This window comes from Leucoraja erinacea, unplaced genomic scaffold (assembly GCF_028641065.1).
Source record: "Leucoraja erinacea ecotype New England unplaced genomic scaffold, Leri_hhj_1 Leri_633S, whole genome shotgun sequence".
Classification (NCBI taxonomy): domain Eukaryota; kingdom Metazoa; phylum Chordata; class Chondrichthyes; order Rajiformes; family Rajidae; genus Leucoraja; species Leucoraja erinaceus.
In genome coordinates, this window is record NW_026576546.1 from 57,501 (window position 1) to 78,562 (window position 21,062).

General features: G+C 51.5%; 2 protein-coding genes across 3 annotated transcripts in view; both read right to left on the minus strand.

The window, feature by feature from the left end:
* LOC129694348 (solute carrier family 22 member 6-A-like) overlaps positions 1-13,050 on the minus strand; it is a 17,902-nt gene extending 4,852 nt beyond the window's left edge. For both annotated transcript variants that reach the window (XM_055631052.1, XM_055631051.1), the window contains exons 1-8: positions 12,354-13,050; positions 9,278-9,762; positions 8,505-8,608; positions 5,922-6,076; positions 4,939-5,107; positions 3,506-3,629; positions 2,223-2,338; positions 126-340 (exon numbers count right to left, since the gene is read on the minus strand). In XM_055631052.1, coding sequence (XP_055487027.1) covers positions 126-340; positions 2,223-2,338; positions 3,506-3,629; positions 4,939-5,107; positions 5,922-6,076; positions 8,505-8,608; positions 9,278-9,673 — 1,279 coding nt within the window. In that variant the 5' untranslated portion in view covers positions 9,674-9,762; positions 12,354-13,050. The remainder of the gene's footprint in view (positions 1-125; positions 341-2,222; positions 2,339-3,505; positions 3,630-4,938; positions 5,108-5,921; positions 6,077-8,504; positions 8,609-9,277; positions 9,763-12,353) is intronic.
* Positions 13,051-15,914: 2,864 nt separating this feature from the next.
* LOC129694350 (39S ribosomal protein L49, mitochondrial-like) lies at positions 15,915-19,800 on the minus strand. The gene is made up of 4 exons (XM_055631054.1): positions 19,661-19,800; positions 18,678-18,840; positions 17,708-17,832; positions 15,915-16,138 (listed from the first exon to the last, which is right to left on the minus strand). The coding sequence occupies exons 1-4, from the start codon at positions 19,733-19,735 to the stop codon at positions 15,992-15,994; spliced, it is 510 nt and encodes a 169-aa protein (XP_055487029.1). The 5' UTR covers positions 19,736-19,800; the 3' UTR covers positions 15,915-15,991.
* Between the last annotated feature and the right edge of the window lie 1,262 nt (positions 19,801-21,062).

Consider the following 21,062-nt stretch of genomic DNA (forward strand, 5'->3'; position numbering starts at 1 on the left):
TCAGCCATGATCATATTGAATGGCGAATGGTGCAGGCTCGAAGGGCCGAATGGCCTCTACTCCTGCACCTAATTTCTATGTTTCTATGTAACTCACCCCCTCTAGTCCCGGCAACATCCTCCTACCTTGAGGGATGAAGATGTTGATGAGGATGATCACTCCGGCCATGCCCAGGGAGGAGGCCTGGGAGAACCTGCGCCCGATGTAGTTCATAGTACAGAAGCCAACCAGCTTGGCCGGGATATCCACCGCCCCGAATATCAGCTGGATCAGGTATGCGTCCACCCCAAAGCCCTGCAGGTCAATGGCCAGGCCATAATAGCAGAAGCTGGTGGAGAACCTGCAGACAGTGGAACCAGCGGTCAGACTGTGTGCATCAACGCCCATCTCCCAGCTCCCCATGGAGACCCCAGAGATAGGTAGAGAGAGACACACAGAGTGCTGGAGCTGGAGCAACTCAGCGGGTCAGACATGCAGCATCTGTGGAGAACATGGATAGGTGACGTTTCACAGAGTGCTGGAGTAACTCAGCGGGTCAGGCAGCATCTATGGAGCTAAGGAAATAGGCAACGTTTCGGGCCGAAACCCATAAGGGTTTCGGCCCGAAACGTTGCCTATTTCCAGAAGGATTTCGGACCGAAACGTTGCCTATTTCCTTCGCTCCATAGATGCTGCTGCACCATAACTGGAGTAAATGAGTGGGTCAGACAGCATCTGTGGAGAACATGGATAGGTGACGTTTCACAGAGTGCTGGAGTAACTCAGCGGGTCAGGCAGCATCTGTGGAGAACAGACTGAATTGTATTGTATTCTTTTGTATTGTATTCAAATTTATTGTCATTGTCTCAATTTGAGACAACGAAATGAATTTCCCTTACAGGCAGTATCATAAAAAAAAAATTAAAAAAAGGGTTTCATCCCGAAACGTCACCTATTCTTTCTCTCCAGAGATGCTGCCTGACCCGCTGAGTTTCCAGCACCCTTTGTTCCAGAGCCTTTCTAGATTATACATTGTGCCGGACCCACAGAGGTCACAGTCTCCGGGAAAACGGCACGATGGCGCAGCGGGTGGAACTGCTGCCTCACAGCGCCAGAGACCCGGGTTCCATCCTGACTACGGGTGCTGTCTGTGTGGAGTTTGCACGTTCTCCCCGTGACCACATGGGTTTTCTCCGGGTGCTCCGGTTTGCTCCCACACTGAGGAGTCAGGGGATATGGGGAGAAGGCAGGAACGGGGTACTGATTGGGGATGCTCAGCCATGATCACATTGAATGGCGATGCTGGCTGGAAGGGCGGTGGGCGGCGCGACTCACATCGCAGCGGCCTCTGCAGTCCGTCTGTCTTTTTGTTATTTTTTGTCCCGTTTTAATGTAGTTTTTATTTTTTTGATGGTGTGTGTGTGTGTGTGTGTGGGGGAAACTTTAAAAATGTTTCCCCTGCACGGAGAACCCGACCTTTCCCTGTCGTGTCTCCGTTGTCGTTGGGGCTGCACCGTGGAGCGGCCTCCAGCAGGAACGTCCTGGGGCTCCAGTCACGGAGCTGCGGACCTACTCACCATCGTGGAGCTGGCCGAGTCCGGAGCGGGAGGAGCGGTGGTGGCGCGCTGCTGCGATCCGACCCCGGAGAATCGGAGACTCCAACTGCAGGTCTGGTGGACAGTGACACCGGGAGCCCGCGGGTCCCTGCTGGGAGACCGCTTTTCGGGGTTTGCGCAACGGCGACTTCTCCCGCCCGAGTAGCGGGGTCGAGGATGACCTGGAGCGGGGCCTTACATCATCGCCCGGCGTGGCTTCAACGGCTGCGGGACTTTGTTAGCGCCCGCCCGGGGCTCCAACAACAAGACCCGGAGCGTGGCCTTGCATCACCCGGCGCGGCGTTAATGGCCGCGGGACAATTGTTATCGCCCGCCGGGGGCTCTGACTCTGACTCTGACATCGGGGGAGAGGGAAGTGCAGGGGAGAGATACGTTTTTTTGCCTTCCATCACAGCGAGGTGGAGATGCGCTGTGATGGATGTCTGTGTAAATTGTGTTGTGTCTTGGGTCTTTTTTTTCTTGTATGTATGACTGCAGAAACAACATTTCACTTGAGCCTCTATGAGGTTCAAGTGACAAATAAATTGTATTGTGTGTTGTGTGTAAGGGCCGACTGGCCTCTACTCCTGCACCTATTATCCATTGTCGACGTGTGATGGTGGTAGCTCGGGGGGGGGAGGGAATTACCAGACCAGTGCGGAGCAGAAGGTTGTTCTCCGTAGGACGGGCGTCTTGAACAGATCCAACACACCAAAGCTCTCCTTGCTGCTCCTCAGCTCCGCCTGCATGTTGCACTCCACCATCTTAGGGAAACACAGACACCACACGGTCAGAACAAGAGACACAGGGACGGCAGCAGATACGATACAACTTTATTGATCAACGGGGGGCTGGGGGGGGATTAATCTGCAGATTGGGTCCAAGAATACAGCCTGCTTTACCAGGAAGTTGGACAAAAATGCTGGAGAAACTCAGCGGGTCAGGCAGCATCTGTGGAGGAAAGGATTAGGTCGAGACCCTTCTTCAGACTGATCAGGGTGTTGCCAGGACTCGAGGGTGTGAGCTACAGGGAGAGGTTGAGTAGGCTGGGTCTCTACTCCCTGGAGCACAGGAGGATGAGGGGTGATCTTATAGAGGTGTATAAAATCACGAGAGGAATAGATCGGGTAGATGCAGGGTTTTTTTTACCCTGAAGGGTGTGTTTGCACGCTGTATCTCTATAGTAAACGGAACTGTTACTGAAGTCATTGTCACAGAGTGATACAGCACGGAAACAGGCCCTTCGGCCCAGCATAATGCATTTCGTTGTCTCTGTACTGTACACTGACAATGACAATTAAAATTGAATCTGAATCTGAATCTGAATCTGAGCATGCCCACACAGAGCTGATCTTCAGGGCGGTGTGAGTGCAAGTGTGTATGGGTGGTGTGTGTGTGTGTCGGTGTGTGTGTGTGTGTGTGTGTCGGTGTGTGTGTGTGGGTGTCGGTGTGTGTGTGTGTGTGTGTGTGTGTGTGTGTGTGTGTGTGTGTGTGTGTGTGTGTGTGTGTGTGTGTGTGTGTGTGTGTGTGTGTGTGTGTGTGTGTGTGTGTGTGTGTGTGTGTGTGTGTGTGTGTCGGTGTGTGTGTGTGTGTGTGTGTGTGTGTGTGTGTGTGTGTGTGTGTGTGTGTGTGTGTGTCGGTGTGTGTGTGTGTGTGTGTGTGTGTGTGTGTGTGTGTGTGTGTGTGTGTGTCGGTGCGTGTGTGTGTGTGTGTGTGTGGGTGTGGGTGGGTGTGTGTGTGTGTCGGTGTGTGTGTGTGTGTGTGTGTGTGTGTGTGTGTGTGTGTGTGTGTCGGTGTGTGTGTGTGTGTGTGTGTGTGTGTGTATGTGGTGTGTGTGGGCGTGTGTATGTGTGTCGGTGTGTGTGTGTGTGTGTGTGTGTGTGTGTGTGTGTGTGTGTGTGTGTGTGTGTGTGGGGCGGGTGGACACTTACAGCGACGGTCACCTCCTCACCCTGCTGGCCACGGCCATTGAGATTGGCCACTCGTTTGAGATGTTTCAGGGCCTCCTCAGGTTTGTTCATCATCACCAGCCAGCGGGCCGATTCAGGAAACCACCTGCAGACAGGGATAGCAGCACGCCATCACCACTCAGGCAGATGGGCCGAAAGGCCACTACCTCCCACCACGTATAAAATCACGAGAGGAATAGATCGGGTAGACGCAGAGAGTCTCTCACTCAGAGTAGGGGAATCAAGGACCACTATATCTCTCGTTTCCCTCTCCTCTGGCTCAGTCTGAAGAAGGGTCTCGACCAAAAACGTCACCCATTCCTTCTCTCCAGAGATACTGCCTGACCCGCTGAGTTACTCCGGCTTTTGGTGTAAACCAGCATCTGCAGTTCTTTCCTACACAATGGGCCGAATGGTTTAATTCTGCCCCTATGTCTTATGAACATGGTACAAACACAGGCAGGTGGGACTAGTGTAGATGGGTCAGCATGGGCAAGTTGGAACGAAGGGCCTGTTTGCACTGTGTGTGACTATGATTCTCTGACAGATGCTAATCTGTGACCCTCTCTCCCCCTTCCACTCCCACAGTGTATCTGAACCCCCCCCAATCTAGTTTAGTTTAGAGATACAGTGCAGAAACAGGCCGTTCGGCCCATCAAGTCCATGCCGACCCGCACACCAACACTATTCCACACACACCAGGGACAATTTTCACCGATGCCTGCAAACTTGCCTGCAATTTACAGCGATGCCTGCAAACTTGCACGTCTTTGGAGTGTGGGAGGAAACCGGAGCACCTGGAGAAAACCCACACAGGTCACGGAGAGAACGTGCAAACTCCGTATAGACAGCACCCGTAGTTGGGATTGAACCCGGGTCTCTGAGGCAGCAGCTCTACCCGCTGTGATACACGAGTACACGATACACAATGTTTCTGAGACCCTCCCCTATTATTCTATCTCGAACCCCCACCCTCTTCCCTCTCTAGAATTTAGAAGATTGAGAGGGGATCTTATAGAAACTTACAAAATTCTTAAGGGGTTGGACAGGCTAGATGCAGGAAGATTGTTCCCGATGTTGGGGAAGTCCAGGATTAAAACCGAGATGAGAAGAACTTTTTTCACACAGAGAGTGGTGAATCTCTGGAACTCTCTGCCACAGAGGGTAGTTGAGGGCCAGTTCATTGGCTATATTTAAGAGGGAGTTAGATGTGGCCCTTGTGGCTAAGGGGATCAGGGGGTATGGAGAGAAGGCAGGTACAGGATACTGAGTTGGATGATCAGCCATGATCATATTGAATGGCGGTGCAGGCTCGAAGGGCCGAATGGCCTCTACTCCTGCACCTAATTTCTATGTTTCTATGTTTTCCCCATGTGTCTCCGCACCCCGCCCCCGCCATGCCGGTCACTGTTTACCAGGAGTACAGGAAGCAGAGGAACGACGGGAGAGTGATGGCCAGTTGTAGCCAGCGATAGTCACGGATCAGGTAGGCTACTCCGGGCAGCAACAGCTGGCCAGCTGTGTACGTGTAGCTGCAGAAGGTGATGACTGGCATACGGATTTTGGTGGAGATCCACTCCAGACCTGTGGTGGTGGTGGGGCGGGGGGGAAGAGAGGGGGAGCACAGGTGAGCTGACAACACGGCAGGACACCATCAGGTCGGCAGGTACATGGAAAGGGCAGATTGGGAGGGATATGGACCAAATGCAGGCAGGAGGGACTACTGTAGCTGGGTGGGAATGATTTAGAAGGGCATAGGAGACATTTGGGCAAGTTGGAGTAATAGATAGCATCAGACTGGTTTGGAGGCAGTTGGGACAAATGTGGGCAGGTGGGATAGTGTCGATGAATACGAAAGGTTTCGATGGAAGATCGACACAAAAAGCTGCACTAGGTCAGGCAGCACCTGGGGAGAAATGGATGGCTGACGTGTCCAAGTCAGTGGATAGTTTTAAGGCAGAGATAGATAGATTCTTGATTAGTATTAGTGCAGGTGTCAGGGGTTATGGGGAGAATGGGGTTAGGAGGGAGAGATAGATCACTGACTTTGGTGCCTTCCCACACAATGGGAAACTTTGGTTCTGCTGTGTGGGGATGTTTTGTGTTCAATTCTATAGTGTGTTGAGTCCTGTTTATTTTTATTGTATGGGAATTCATTTCACTGTGCCATCTGGCACATGTGACAATTAAAATCTATCTTGTATCTTGTATCAACCATGATTGAATGGCAGAGTGGACTCGATGGGCAGAATGGCCTAATTATGCTCCTATCACATGACCTTAAGAGACGGGATGATTAACACAGGCACTCCCTGTGTTCGCTATCTTGGGCGTTCCTCTCAACCACCAACAACCCCCCACCCTCACTATCGCGAGCAGGAGCAGAGGTCTCACGTACACAAGCACAGGGTGTTGAGAGTGATCCCCGGCAGCGCCATGCCGGACAGGAACCTCCAGAAGCAGAAGAGTGGGAAGGAGGTGGAGAACGCTCCACAGGTGCCCGACACGGCCAGCTGGAAGTGGGACCAGAGCAGCAAGGTGCGCCGGCCATACCTGGAACACACAGAGACATCACACCTGGCCCAGCATCATGGTTACCATTCTCACCTGTACATGTATCGTTCTCACCTGTACAGCTATCATTCTCACCTGTACAGGTATTATACTCACCTGTACATGTATCATTCTCACCTGTACATGTATCGTTCTCACCTGTACAGGTATTATACTCACCTGTACATGTATCGTTCTCACCTGTACAGGTATCATTCTCACCTGGTCACAGGTATCATTCTCACCTGTACAGGTATCGTTCTCACCTGTACATGTATCATTCTCACCTGTACAGGTATCATTCTCACCTGGTCACAGGTATCATTCTCACCTGTACATGTATAGTTCTCACCTGTACAGGTATTATACTCACCTGTACATGTATCGTTCTCATCTGTACATGTATCGTTCTCACCTGTACAGGTATCATTCTCACCTAGTTACATGTATCATTCATACCTGGTCACAGGTATCGTTCTCACCTGTACATGTATCATTCATACCTGGTCACAGGTATCATTCTCACCTGTACATGTATCGTTCTCACCTGTACATGTATCATTCTCACCTGTACATGTATCATTCTCACCTGTAAACAGGTACCATTCTCACCTAGTTATATGTATCATTCTCACCTGTACATGTACCATTCTCACCTGTACAGGTACCATTCTCACCTAGTTACATGTATCGTTCTCACCTGTACATGTATCATTCTCACCTGTACACATATCATTCTCACCTGTACAGGTATTATTCTCACCTGTACATGTATCATTCTCACCTGTACATGTATCATTCTCACCTGTACATGCATCATTCTCACCTGTACATGTATCATTCTCACCTGTACATGTATCATTCTCACCTGTACAGGTATAATTCTAACCTGGTCGCGTATGATTCTCACTTGCAAAGGATTATTCTCACCTGGTCTCAGGTACACGCACACACACACACTGCTTCATTTAGTTTTAGATTTGAGATACAGTACGGAAACAGCCACATCAGCCCACAGTGTCCGCGCTGACCAGTGATCCCTGCACACAAACACTATCCTACATACAGTTTACACTTATAACAAGCCAATTAACCTACGGGTATACGTGTAAACTGCCCTAGTGTGTGTAGGACAGAGTTAGTGTGCGGGGGTCACTGGTCAGTGCGGACACGGTGGGCCAAAGGGCCTGTTCCATGATGTGTCCCTAAACTAAACGAAGCGTTGAATCTTTCACCAATCCAGCTGAGCTTCTGAACAGGAGAGGTGATCTTTGGATCACGGGACATTGGATTCATCTGACATTGGGCAGAATTAGGCCATTCGGCCCATCAAGTCTACTCCACCATTCAATCATGGCTGACCTATCTCTCCCTCCTAACCCCATTCTCCTGCCTTCTCCCCATCACCCCCGACACCCGTACTAATCAAGAATCTATCTATCTCTGTCTTCAAAATATCCATGGACTTGGCCTCCACAGCCGTCTGACTAAAGAAATTCCTCCTCATCTCATTCCTAAAGGAACGTCCTTTAATTCTGAGGCCGAATACACTAACCCCCCCCCGAAGAAGCATCTCGACCCGAAATGTCAGCTATTCCTTCTCTCCACAGATGCTGCCAGACCCGCTGAGTTACTCCAGCACTCTGTGAAACGTCACCTATCCATGTTCTCCACAGATGCTGCCTGACCCGCTGAGTTACTCCAGCACTCTGTGAAACGTCACCTATCCATGTTTTTTTTTTTGTTTTTTTAAATTTTAATTTTATTTTTTTTTTTAATAACTAGATAGAACTAAAAGGATAGGTGAAATAGAGGGAAAGAAGAGGGAAAAAGAGGGGGAAAATAAAAGGAAAAAAAAAAAAAAAAAAAAAAAAAAAAAAAAAGAAAAAAAAGGAGAGAGGGGTGAAAAAGGTAATTAAGGAAGAATGGAAAAGTTTGTTTAAGTTTAAAGACATCGTTCGAGATATGTTCGTATATTTCAAAGTGTAGTATTTCATCCAATCTTTAGTCCGGGTGCTAGTCAGGTTCCTGTGCTGAACTATTCTGACCCTTTAAGTACTCAATAAAAGGAGACCATGTTCCAACGAATAATTCCTGTTTGTCCAACAGGGCAAGTCTAATTCTTTCCACGTTTAAGGTCTCCGTCATTTCTATAATCCACATTCTGATTGTGGGGGCCGTAGGGCCTTTCCAAAATTTTAGGATTAATTTTTTTCCTGTTATTAAACTGTAATCGATAAAGTTTCTTTGTGTTATTCACCTATCCATGTTCTCCACAGATGCTGCCTGACCCGCTGAGTTACTCCAGCACTCTGTGAAACGTCACCTATCCATGTTCTCCACAGATGCTGCATACCTGACCCGCTGAGTTACTCCAGCACTCTGTGTCTGTCGAGCTGAGACGTTGAGCTCGTCCGGAACACCTTACCTGTCGGAGAGCCTCCCGAACACGACTGAGCCGGTCAGAACCCCGGCCATGTAGAGAGACTGCACCAGGTGTCTCAGAGCGTGCCGCTCACAAACCAGGTCCCACTGTCAATGCAAGGGGTCAGCATCGTCACGGAGATGTCCTCTCCGCCCGCCCCCCTCCACATCACCCCCACATTGACCGCTAGTCAGTCAATGCCAGCGATGGTCACCACACATACGAGCAGAATCAGAACCGTGTCCTTCTAGACGGACAAGACGGGACACGAACGGTGTCTAGACTGACTCGACTGGGTACAGGCGGTGTCGAGACGGGCACAGACGCCGTCTAGACAGATGCGACGGGGCACAGACGGCATCTAGACACTCGACTGGGTACAGGCGGTGTCGAGACGGGCACAGACGCCGTCTAGACAGATGCGATGGGGCACAGAGTGTCTAGATGGACTGGTCGGGGCACAGATGGTGTCTAGACGGACATGACGGGGCACAGGCAGCGTCTAGAAGGGTACAGACGGGGCACAGACGGTGTCTAGACGGACGGAACGGGGCACAGACGGCGTCTAGACAGCGTCTAAACAGACGCAATGGGGCACAGAATGTCTAGATGGACTGGATGGGGCACAGACAGCGTCTAGATGGGTACAGACGGGGCACAGACGGTGTCTAGACGGGGCACAGACGGTGTCTAGACGGACATTACGGGGCACAGACAGTGTCTAGATGGACTGGACGGGGCACAGACGGTGTTTAGACGGACACGAGTGTCCCTACCTCGGTCACGATGGTGTTACTGAACTGGGAGCGGTCGTACTCCCACCCATCTGTACACGGCTGTGTCTCCGCCCCGCTCCCGTTACCCCGCGTACCGTTGGGCCACAGGAGGTGCCACTGCGGTTCGGTGTAGAGACGGCACTTGTCCGCTCGCCCCTGCTGGTCTACGGGCACAAAGAGGGTCACAAGATCCCCGGCCAGAGGCTCCCATGTCACGTTGAGTTTGTGGCCCAGACCCAGACCCAGACGGCATCGGTGGTCAGGGACGGCTGCAACAAAGTTCTGCAGCAGGTTGTGGCTGGCCATGAAGAGAATCGGGAAGGACAGAAGGAGGACAAGGACCGCCTGGAACTTCCCCGTGCCTCCCACTGCCTCCAGGATGACCGCAAAGGCCATGGCATCGACTGGACCGCAGCTCCTGGCACGTCCTGGTTGGGCTGGAGAGACCGGCGGCTTTCAACACACCAGAGTCACCGACACATCACCTGGGGATAACACAACCACAACTCATTGCCATAGACGGTGGTGGAGGTCACATCAATGGGTAAGGCAGAGATAGATCGATTAGTACGGGTTGGGTTATGGGGAGGTTGATTGATTGAATGGTGGGGTAGACTTGATGGGCCAGAATGGCCTAATTCTGCTCCTATGAATTATAGTCCAAGGTTCACAAGAACCTTCCCAGGAATGAGTAGGTTAGTGTACAATGATTCTATGTTTCTATGTTTCTATGATCGTCTGACGGCACTGGGCCTGTAGTCGCTGGAGTTTAGAAGAATGAGGGGGGACCTTACTGAAATGTACAGAATAGTGAAAGGCCTGGATAGAGAGGATGTTTCCACTAGTGGGAGAGTCCAGAGTCTAGGACCAGAGGGCACAGCCTCAGAATTAAAGGACTTTCTTTTAGGAAGGAGATGAGGAGGAATTTCTTTAGTCAGAGGGTGGAGAATCTGTGGGATTCTTTGCTACAGACGGCTGTGGAGGCCACAAGTCAGTGGATATTTTAAAGTTCCTTCCAAAAGGAACGTCCTTTAATTCTGAGGCTGTGCCCCCAGCAGTGGAAACATCCTCTCCACATCCACTCTATCCAGGCCTTTCACTATTCAGTACGTTTCGTGACGTGGTCCCTGGTGGGAGGCCGCTTATCGGAGCTCCCGCAGCGGCAGCTCCTCCTGCCCGAGTTGCGGGGCTGAAAACGACCCGGAGCGGGGCCTGACATCACCTGGCGCGGGTTCAGGGGCCGCGGGACTTGCCATCGCCCGCCGGGGGCTTTAACATAGGGAGAGGATCGAGAGCAGGGGAGAGACAAGACTTTGCCTTCCATCACAGTGAGGAGGAGATTCACTGTGATGGATGTTTGTGCAAATTGTGTTGGGTGTGTGTCTTGGTTTATACTCTCTAGAATTTAGGAGATTGAGGGAGGGATCTTATAGAAACTTACAAAATTCTTAAAGGGTTGGACAGGCTAGATGCAGGAAGATTGTTCCCGATGTTGGGGAAGTCCAGGACAAGGGGTCACAGCTTAAGGATAAGGGGGAAATCCTTTAAAACCGAGATGAGAAGAACTTTTTTAACACAGAGAGTGGTGAATCTCTGGAACTCTCTGCCACAGAGGGTAGTTGAGGCCACAGTTCATTGGCTATATTTAAGAGGGAGTTAGATGTGGCCCTTGTGGCTAAGGGGATCAGGGGGTATGGAGAGAAGGCAGGTACGGGATACTGAGTTGGATGATCAGCCGTGATCACATTGAATGGCGGTGCAGGCTCAAGGGCTGAATGGCCTCTACTCCTGCACCTATTTTCTATGTTTCTATGTCTTGTAAAATTGTTTCTTCTTGCTGTATGGCTGCAGAAACCAAAGTTCCTAACGGGTAAATAAAGTTCATTGTATTGTAGATTAATTGGCTCGGTGTAAGTGTAAATTGTCCCCAGTGTGTGTAGGATAGTGTTAGTGTGCGGGGATCGCTGGTCGGCGCGGACTCGGTGTTTCTGCGCTGTATCTTTGAACTAAACTAAACTATTCTGCACATAATGTTTCCAGTGCTGCCTAACCACTGTGTTGTCAAGTTCTAACCTGATTTCACCATTCGTATAATCTATGTCCTGGACTATACATGATAAACATTTATCGAAGGGCAGTGTAAACAGAAAGACACAGACGTCATGCAGCTCTGAACAAATATTGGAGATTTTAGTTTAGTTTAGAGATACAGCGCGGAAACAGGCCCTTCGGCCCATCGAGTCCGTGCCGACCAGCGATCCCTGCACACTAACACTATCCTACACACACACACACTGGGGACAATTTACATTTACACCGAGCCAATTAACCTACAAACCTGCACGTCTATGGAGTGTGGGAGGAAACCGGAGCGCCCGGAGAAAACCCACGCAGGTCACGGGGAAAACGTGCAAACTCCTCCAGACAGCACCCGTGGTCGGGATTGAGCCCGGGGTACAGTGAAAAGCTTCTGTTGCATGCTAACCAGTCAGCGGAAAGACAATACACGATTACAATCGAGCCGTCCACAGTGTACAGATACAGGATAAAGGGAATAATGTTTAGTGCAAGGTAAAGTCCGATCGAGGATAGTCCGAGTGTCTCCAATGAGGTGGATGGGAGGTCAGGACCGCTCTCTAGTTGGTGAGAGGACGGTTCACAGTTGCCTGATAACAGCCGGGAAGAAACTGTCCCTGAATCTGGAGGTGTGTGTTGGTTTTCACACTTCTGTACCTCTTGCCTGATGGGAGAGGGGAGAAGAGGGAGTGACCGGGGGGTGAGACTGGTCCGTGATGATGCTGCTGGCCTTGCTGAGGCAGCGTGAGGTGTAGATGGAGGCGGTGGATGGATGGGAGGTCGGTTTGTGTGTGTGTGATGGTCTGGGCTGCATCCATGACTCAGTTGTAGACAGCACTAGCAGAGGCATATGGACACACTGATCTGTTCTGCATTCACGCCTACTGTATTCTGTTGTGTTGAAGCAAAGGAAAAATTTCATTGTCCCATCTGGGACACATGACAATAAACTCTCTTGACTTGACGAGAGGAGTGGGGTAGGTTGGTAGTGGACACTCACCTCACGTCCTCTCCCTGAGAGTGGACACAGCAACTGCCCGTCCGAGGAGGTGCCTCGTGGAGAGACACAGCTGATGGTGTGGAGTCTCGGCTGGACCATGGACCCCGCGGCCACCGCGGGCAGCAATGTCACCTTCTGACCAGGGTAAACTGACAGGAGGTGTCGGCCCAGAGTGCGGATGTCCAGGGGCCTTCACAAGCACGGGAGCAAGTCAACAACAGCTCGAACATTTGACCCAGGAAAAGCTAACGCTAGGAACAACAACTTTAACCCCAGCCCTGCCCGACTGACACAAAGCTTTTCATCACAGTGGAGAAACAAACAACTGCAGATGCCAGCTGGCAGAAAAAGACACAGAGTGCTGGAATAACTTAGCGGGTCTGGAGACATCTGTAGAGAACATGGATTGGGTCTAAATAAGGGTCTCAACCCCAAACGTCACCTATCCATGTTCTCCATAGATGCTGCCTGACCCACTGAGTTACTCCAGCACTCTGTGAAACGTCACCTATCCATGTTCTCCACACAGATGCTGCCTGACCCGCTGAGTTACTCCAGCACTCTGTGAAACGTCACCTATCCATGTTCACCACAGATGCTGCCTGACCCGCTGAGTTACTCCAGTACTCTGTGAAACGTCACCTATCCATGTTCTCCACAGATGCTGCCTGACCCGCTGAGTTACTCCAGCACTCTGTGTTCTCCACAGATGCTGTCTGACCCACTGGATTACTCCAACACTCTGTGAAACGTCACCTATCCATGTTCTCCACAGATGCTGCCTGACCCTCTGAGTTACTCCAACACTCTGTGTCTGTCTGCAGTTTGTGCCCACACTGAGTTAAATGGTCTTTCTCTCTCTGGGCCCAACCACAGGCAGACGGGCATGGGGCTTGTGAGCACTATGGCTCGCTTCGGGTCAATGATGGCGCCCATCATCAGGATGAGCGGTGACTACGTGTCCATTCTCCCACACACCATCTACGGAGGGATGGCCATGGCCGCCGGGATCACAGCCGCCTTCCTCCTGGAAACTCGGAATGTCGCCCTCCCCGAGACCATCGAGGATGTGGAGAAAAGGTCTGTATCGGAGAAACATTCCCACGATCTCTCTCCCCGACCTCAGCAGTGACGGGCGGTCAGGGTGGCGCTGAGGGGTAGAGTTGTTGCCTTACAGCGAATGCAGCGCCGGAGACCCGGGTTCCAACCCGACCACGGGTGCTGTCTGTGTGGAGTTTGCATGTTCTCCCCGTGACCTGCGTGGGTTTTCTCCGAGATCTCCGGTTTCCTCCCACACTCCAAAGACGTGCAGGTTTGTAGGTTCATTGGCTTGGGTTTGTACACCTGGAATAAGTGTAAATTGTCCCCAGTGTGTGCAGGATAGTGTTAGTGTGCGGGGATCGCTGGTCAGCACGGACTAGGTGGGCCGAAGGGCCTGTTTCCGCGCTGTATCTGTAAACGTGGTGGTCACTCCCTGAAACACAAACACTTCCCCGCTGGATTACTCCAGCTTTTTGTGTCTATTTTCACTTTAAACCAGCATCTGCAGTTCCTCCCTATGCAAAGCTATTATTTAACAGTTAGAACAATCTCAACAACTTGCCAGATTCAATGCCTTGCCAATGCCAATGGTGTCTGTATTGTAACTGGCAGCCTATGTTGTTAAACAGACATATGTATGAAGTAACTGCAGATGCTGGTTTAAACCGAAGATAGACACAAAATGCTGGAGTAACTCAGCGGGACGGGCAGCATCTGTGGAGAGAAGGAATGGGCCTTGACCCGTCTTCAGACAGTCTCGCCCTGAAACATCGTCCATTCCTTCTCTCCGGAGATGCTGCCTGTCCAGCTGAGTTACTCCAGCTTTTTGTGTCTGTCCTCTTAAATAGACAGTGGGTTATGTCTGAAATGTGTTAGTCAGTCTATAATAATGAGGGTTGACTGTATATCAGTCAGTGTGTGTTGTAAACACACTTGCATTTCGTTGTCTCTGTACTGTACACTGACAATGGCAATTAAAATTGAATCTGAATCTGAATCTGAATCTAAACATTGTCATTGTTCACACGCCTGTGTCTCCTCTCACTTCCCTACGATGTACACCAACATTTCTGTAACCCGATGATTAAAGCACGAGTGGAAACTTCCCGAAGTGCTGTTGAACATGAGATTACCGAGGCGATGTCGGAAGTACAAATTGAAAGAAATGCCTCATTCTGATGTACTTTTGCAAATGTCTTTATGATTTGTAACATGCGTCACGGTGTCGCAGCGGGTAGAGCTGCTGCCTCACAGCGCCAGAGACCCGGGTTCGATCCCGACTACGGGTGCTGTCTGTACGTTCTACCCGTGACCTGCGTGGGTTTTCCCCGGGCGCTCCGGTTTCCTCCCACACTCCAAAGACGTGCGGGTTTGTAAGTTAATTGGCTTGGCGTAAATGTAAATTGTCCCCAGTGTGTGTAGGATAGTGTTAGTGTGCGGGGATCGCTGGTCGGCATGGACTCTGTGGGCCGAAGGGCCTGTTTCTGTGCTGTGTATCTCCAAACTAAACTAAGAGCTAAAAGTCAGTTTGAAGACGGGTCTGGAACTGAAACATCACTCATTCCTTCTCTCCTGTCCCGCTGAGTTACTCCAGCAGTTTGTGGTTATCTTTGATTTAAACCAGCATCTGCAGTTCCTTCCTGCACAAAACTAGGAGTTGACCTCTCCCTTCCTGGAATAAGTTGTCCGGTGATTCAGGGAGTTGGCGGATTAGTCATTGGGCCGTGCCTGACCCGGCCTTTCTCAACCATAGCATTGAGTGTCACCGATCACTGACCCATCAAAATAACACAGTCATCCTGAGTACTCTCTCTCTGCCTCTTTAGACCAACTCTACTATCCATGTTAGCTACCTGAGCTCCTTCCACCATTTGCAGTTAGCCCACAGCCCTTAAATGAGGATTAGATTAAGATTTAGAAATTCCAGGACCAGTGCACAGGGCGTGAGCTTATTTACAGCGTGGAACCAAAACCTGCGGCCCGAGTCCGCGCCCACTAGCGATACCCCGAGCACTAGCACCATCCTACACACACTGGGGACAATTTACAATATACACAGGGACATGTGACCCGCTGAGTTACTCCAGCACTCTGTGAAACGTCACCTATCCATGTTCTCCACAGATGCTGCCTGACCCACTGAGTTACTCCAGCACTCTGTGAAACGTCACCTATCCATGTTCTCCCCAGATGCTGCCTGACCCGCTGAGTTACTCCAGCACTCTGTGAAATGTCAACTATCCATGTTCTCCACAGATGCTGCCTGACCCACTGAGTTACTCCAGCACTCTGTGAAACGTCACCTATCCATGTTCTCCACAGATGCTGCCTGACCCGCTGAGTTACTCTATTCTTCCTCTGGGCCGCTGTGGATCACCTCAACCCTGCTGGGGAGACCCTAGGAACTAAAATACTGTGGCCATTTTGTCCTGCGCCCTCAGCTTTTCCCGTCGGGGTGGGTGGGGGGAAGGTGCATGGGGACGGACGAAGATGGCGATACACTTTAAGACGTAGAACAAGTGTTTTCCAACAGAAGAATCTTTTAATCAAACAGTCTCAGCCTTTGAAGAGCAAAGCGGTGAAAGCACTCACAGATCTCAGAAGCCCTTCTCCAGCAGCCATGCTTTCAGTTCTTTGTCGAAGTAACCTTTGACCCTGAGGATCCTGGTGACCTCGTTGACCTGGGTCATTGGCGTCTTTCCACAGGTCTGCGTCAGGAAGTCTCTCACGTCCTTCTCCAGCGTCTGAAACGGGACAAGGGAGGTTCATGAGGTCATAAGTGATAGGAGTAGAATTAGGCCATTCGGCCCATCAAGTCTACTCCGCCATTCAAGCGTGGATGTTAAGAAGGGTCTCAACTAAACTATAAACATCATGGCAAACTTTAGTTTAGAGATTACAGCGCGGAAACAGGCCCTTCGGCCCACCGAGTCCGCACCGACCAGCGATCCCCGCACACTAACACTATCTACACACACACTGGGGACAATTTACATTTACACCAAGCCAATTAACCTACAAACCTGCACGTCTTTGGAATGTGGGAAGAAACAGAAGATCCCGGAGAAAACCGTCGCAGGTGACGGGGAGAAGGTACAAACTCCATACAGACAGCGCCCGTAGTCAGGATGGAACCCACGTCTCACACTGCACCCATACTACTCATGACGACACAAACAGAATGAACTCGTACCCAAATGTCACCCTCGATTTTACGGGTGACAGTGTGGCTGATAAGACACAGAATGCTGGAGTAACTCAGCGGGCAGGCACTGGAGGGAAGGAATGGGCGACGTTTCGGGTCGAGACCCTTCTTCAGACTGATGTCAGGGGAGGGGGTGCTACAGAGACAAAATGTAGTTGGAGACAATGGGACTGGTGGGAGAACTGGGAAGGGGGAGGGGAAGGAGGGAGAAAGCAAGGGCTACTTGAAGTTAGAGAAGTAATTCTCTCCCTCCTAACCCCATTCTCCTGCCAACCCCTGACACCGTACAAATCAAAAATCTATCTATCTCTGCCTTAAAAAATAGCCACTGACTTGTGGCCTCCACAGCCGCCTGTGGCAAAGAATTCCACAGATTCACCACCCTCTGACTAAAGACATTTCTGCTCATCCCCTTCCTAAAAGATCGTCCTTTAATTCTATGGCTATGACCTTGCGTCCTAGGCTCTCCCACCAGTGGAAACATCCTCTCCACATCCACTCTATCCAAGGTTGAAATATGATGAGCTTTTGACGGCACTGGGCTTGTACCCGCTGAATTGAGGGGGGACCTCATTGAAACGTACAGAAGAGTGAAAGGTCTGGGAGCAATTGGACGCTAGAAAATAATACAGAACACCTCTCCAAAGACGTGCAGGTTTGTAGGTTAATTGGCTTGGTAAAAGTGTAAATTGTCCCTAGCGTGTGTGTGTGTGTGTGTGTGTGACAGTGTTAGTGTGCGGGGATCGCTGGTCGGCACGGAGCCGGTGGGTCGAAGGGCCTCAACTAAACTATAAACATCATGGCAAACTTTAGTGTAGAGATACAGCGCGGAAACAGGCCCTTCGGCCCATAGGGTCCGTGCTGACCAGCGATCCCCGCACATTAACACACACACACTAGTGACAATTTACACTTACACCAAGCCAATTAACCTACAAACCTACACGTCTTTGATATGTGGGAAAAACAGAAGATCTTGGAGAAAACCGTCGCAGGTGACGGGGAGAAGGTACAAACTCCATACAGACAGCGCCCGTAGTCGGGATGGAACCCGGGTCTCACACTGCACCATACTACTCGTGACGACACAAACAGAATGAACTCGTACCCAAATGTCACCCTCGATTTTACGGATGACGGTCATCTTTCTGTTGCCGTGGGTGATGTCCGTGTAAACAGGGAGGTTGTGCATCCGGGAACGTCGGATAATGTACGGCAAGTCCGGAGGTGGGTCTGGAAAAGATTAAAATCCGATCACACACACCGGTGAAGCAATAAGCAGTAGATGCAATCTATCAGCACTCACCAACAACTCTCACCAATTTCTACACATGTGCCGTGGAAAGCATCTTATCGGGATGCATCACGGCACGGTTTGGGAACAGCTCCATCCAAGGCTGCAAGAAATCGCAGAGAATTGTGGACAGTTGCAGCCCAGACCATCACACACACAAAACAACCTCCCTCCATCGCCTCCATCTACACCTCACGCTGCCTTGGCAAGGCCAGCAGCATCATCACAGACCAGTCTCACTCCCTCTTCTCCCATCGGGCAAGAGGTACAGAAGTGTGAAAACGAACGCACACACACCTCCAGATTCAGGGACAGTTTCTTCCCGGCTGTTATCAGGCAACTGAACCGTCCTCTCACCAACTAGAGAGGAGCTCCATGTGCAGCCCTTTGGTCTGGGGTATAGCGTGCAGTTCTGGTCTCCCCCATTACAGGAATGATGTGGGGGCTTTGGAGACGGTGCAGAGGTGGTTCACCAGATCGTTGCCAGGATTAGAGGCTTTCAGCTACAGGGGGAGGTGGGACAGACTCGGATTGTTTTCTCTGGAACGTTGAAGGGTGAGAAGATACTTCATCCATGCACATTAACACTACCCACCACACACTAGGGACAATTTTACATTTACACCGAGCCAATTAACCTACAAACCCAAACTGAAGATCTCCCACGCAGATCACGGGGAGAACGTACAAACTCCGCACAGACAGCACCCGTAGTCGGGATGGAACCCGGGTCAGCAAAATAAAGGCGGCGGTTACTTGTCGGTGGGCGTGGGGTGGCACTGACCTCGTGGTGGGCACCAGCCGGACGGGGTGGGGTAACGGTCGTGTTTCGGGGGCACTGGCACGGTGGCGGGTGGAATCAGCCTCTCCACAAACTTGAACTCCTCTGTCGACTCCACCACCCCCGGGTACATCGTGGAGGCAGCGCTGGAGGAGCTGCAGTCATTCTAGGGACAAGAACAATGATGTCAAACTGAGAAGGGTCTGGTTAGATTTAGCCCTTGGGGCTCAAGGGACAAATATGGGGGAGAAGGCAGGAACGGGGAACTGATTGTGGATGATCAGCCATGATCACAGTGAATGGCAGTGCTGGCTCGACGGGCCGAATGGCCTCGTCCTGCACCTATTTTACTGTTATACTCAATGCCCCGAACTGCAAGAGGTGCTAGTCTATACTTGAAGGGTCGAATGGCCTCCTCCTGCACCTATTTTACTGTTATACTCAATGCCCCGAACTGCAAGAGGTGCTAGTCTATACTCGAAGGGTCGAATGGTCTCATCCTGCACCTATTTTACTGTTATACTCTATGCACTGAACTGCAAGAGGCTAGTCTATACTTGAAGGGCCGAATGGCCCACTCCTGCTCCTATTTTACTGTTATACCCAATGCACTGAACTGCACCAGGTGCTAGTCTACACCTGAAGGGCCGAATGGCCTCATCCTGCACCTATTTTACTGTTATACCCAATGCCCCGAACTGCACCAGGTGCTAGTCTACACCTGAAGGGCCGAATGGCCTCATCCTGCACCTATTTTACTGTTATACCCAATGCCCCGAACTGCACCAGGTGCTAGTCTACACCTGAAGGGCCGAATGGCCTCCTCCTGCTCCTATTTTTCTATATTTCTATATTTCTATGACTGGACAGAGTGGCCCGACTCTAAGAGAGGACACACAGAGATAGTTTTGTCCATCCAGGGGGCGATAGGAGCAGAATGAGGCCATTCGGCCCATCGAGCCGATACTAGCCCCCGGTCCCGTTACCTGAGGCGGGCGCGCGGCGAGACGGGAAACCGTCAGCAGCCGCCGCCATCTCCCAACCGCCGTCACCGCCGCCATGTTGGAGCCGGCACCGCGCCTGCGTACAACTGGGGGTTACAGTGCCGGCAGTCCCGGCCCGCCGGCACCGCGCCTGCGTACAACTGGGGGTTACAGTGCCGGCAGTCCCGGCCCGCCGGCACCGCGCCTGCGTACAACTGGGGGTTACAGTGCCGGCAGTCTCGGGCCGCCGGCACCGCGCCTGCGCACAACTGGGGATTACAGTGCCGGCAGTCCCGGCCCGCCGGCACCGCGCCTGCGCACAACTGGGGATTACAGTGCCGGCGATGCCACTGCGCGTGCGGGTGACGTCACGGGTGCCGGCGCTCTGGGTCAATGGGTCTAATGGGGCCAGTTCTGTCTCTCTCACAATAGACAACAGGTGCAGGAGTAGAGGCCATTCGGCCCCTCCCAGCCAGCACCATTCGCCATTCAATATGATCACGGCTGATCATCCCCAATCAGTTCCCCGTTCCTGCCTTCTCCCCTGACTCCACTATCTTTAAGAGCCCGATCTAGCTCTCTCTTGAAAGCATCCAGAGAACCGGCCTCCACCAGGCAGAGAATTCCACAGACTACTCTCAGACTAGCACAGACCACTACTCCCCTCTGTGATGCTGCTGCTCCCCAATATCCACCCATCACTAGCCAGGCTTTGTCCAGCCCCTCCTCTCATCCAGCTTTCCCCCGCAACCCTCTTTCCTCCCCCTCCACAATCCGTCTGGACAAGGGTCCCGACCTGAAACATCACCTATCCATGTTCTCCACAGATGCTGCCTGACCCGCTGAGTTACTCCAGCACTCTGTGAAACGTCACCTATCCATGTTCTCCACAGATGCTGCCTGACCCGCTGAGTTACTCCAGTACTTTACGTTTTGTAAACCCGCGCCTGCAGTTCCTTGTTTCTCCAAGTTGACCTCGTCTCCTCCACTACCCCTCCGTTCCCTGAATGTCCATCGGCCTATCTGACACCCTCCAAACACCACTGTCGTATCTGCCTCCACCAACCCCCCCTGCAGCGCGTTCCAGACACCCACCACCCTGTGTGTGAATCAAACCTGCCCCACACATCCCCTTCAAACTTTGCCCCTCTCTGCTTAAAGCCATGCCCTCTAGTGACCGGCATGTCCACCCTTCTGACTGCCATTCGGCACAGCGGGTAGAGCTCACAGCGCGGGTTCCATCCAGACTACGGGTGCTGTCTCTACGGAGTTTGCATGTTCTTCCCGTGCGTGACCTGTGTGGGTTTTCTCCGGGTGCTCCGGTTTCCTCTCACATTCCAAACGTGCAGGTTTGTAGTCTAATTGGCTTGGTGTAAATGTAAAATTGTCCCTTGTGTTTGCATTT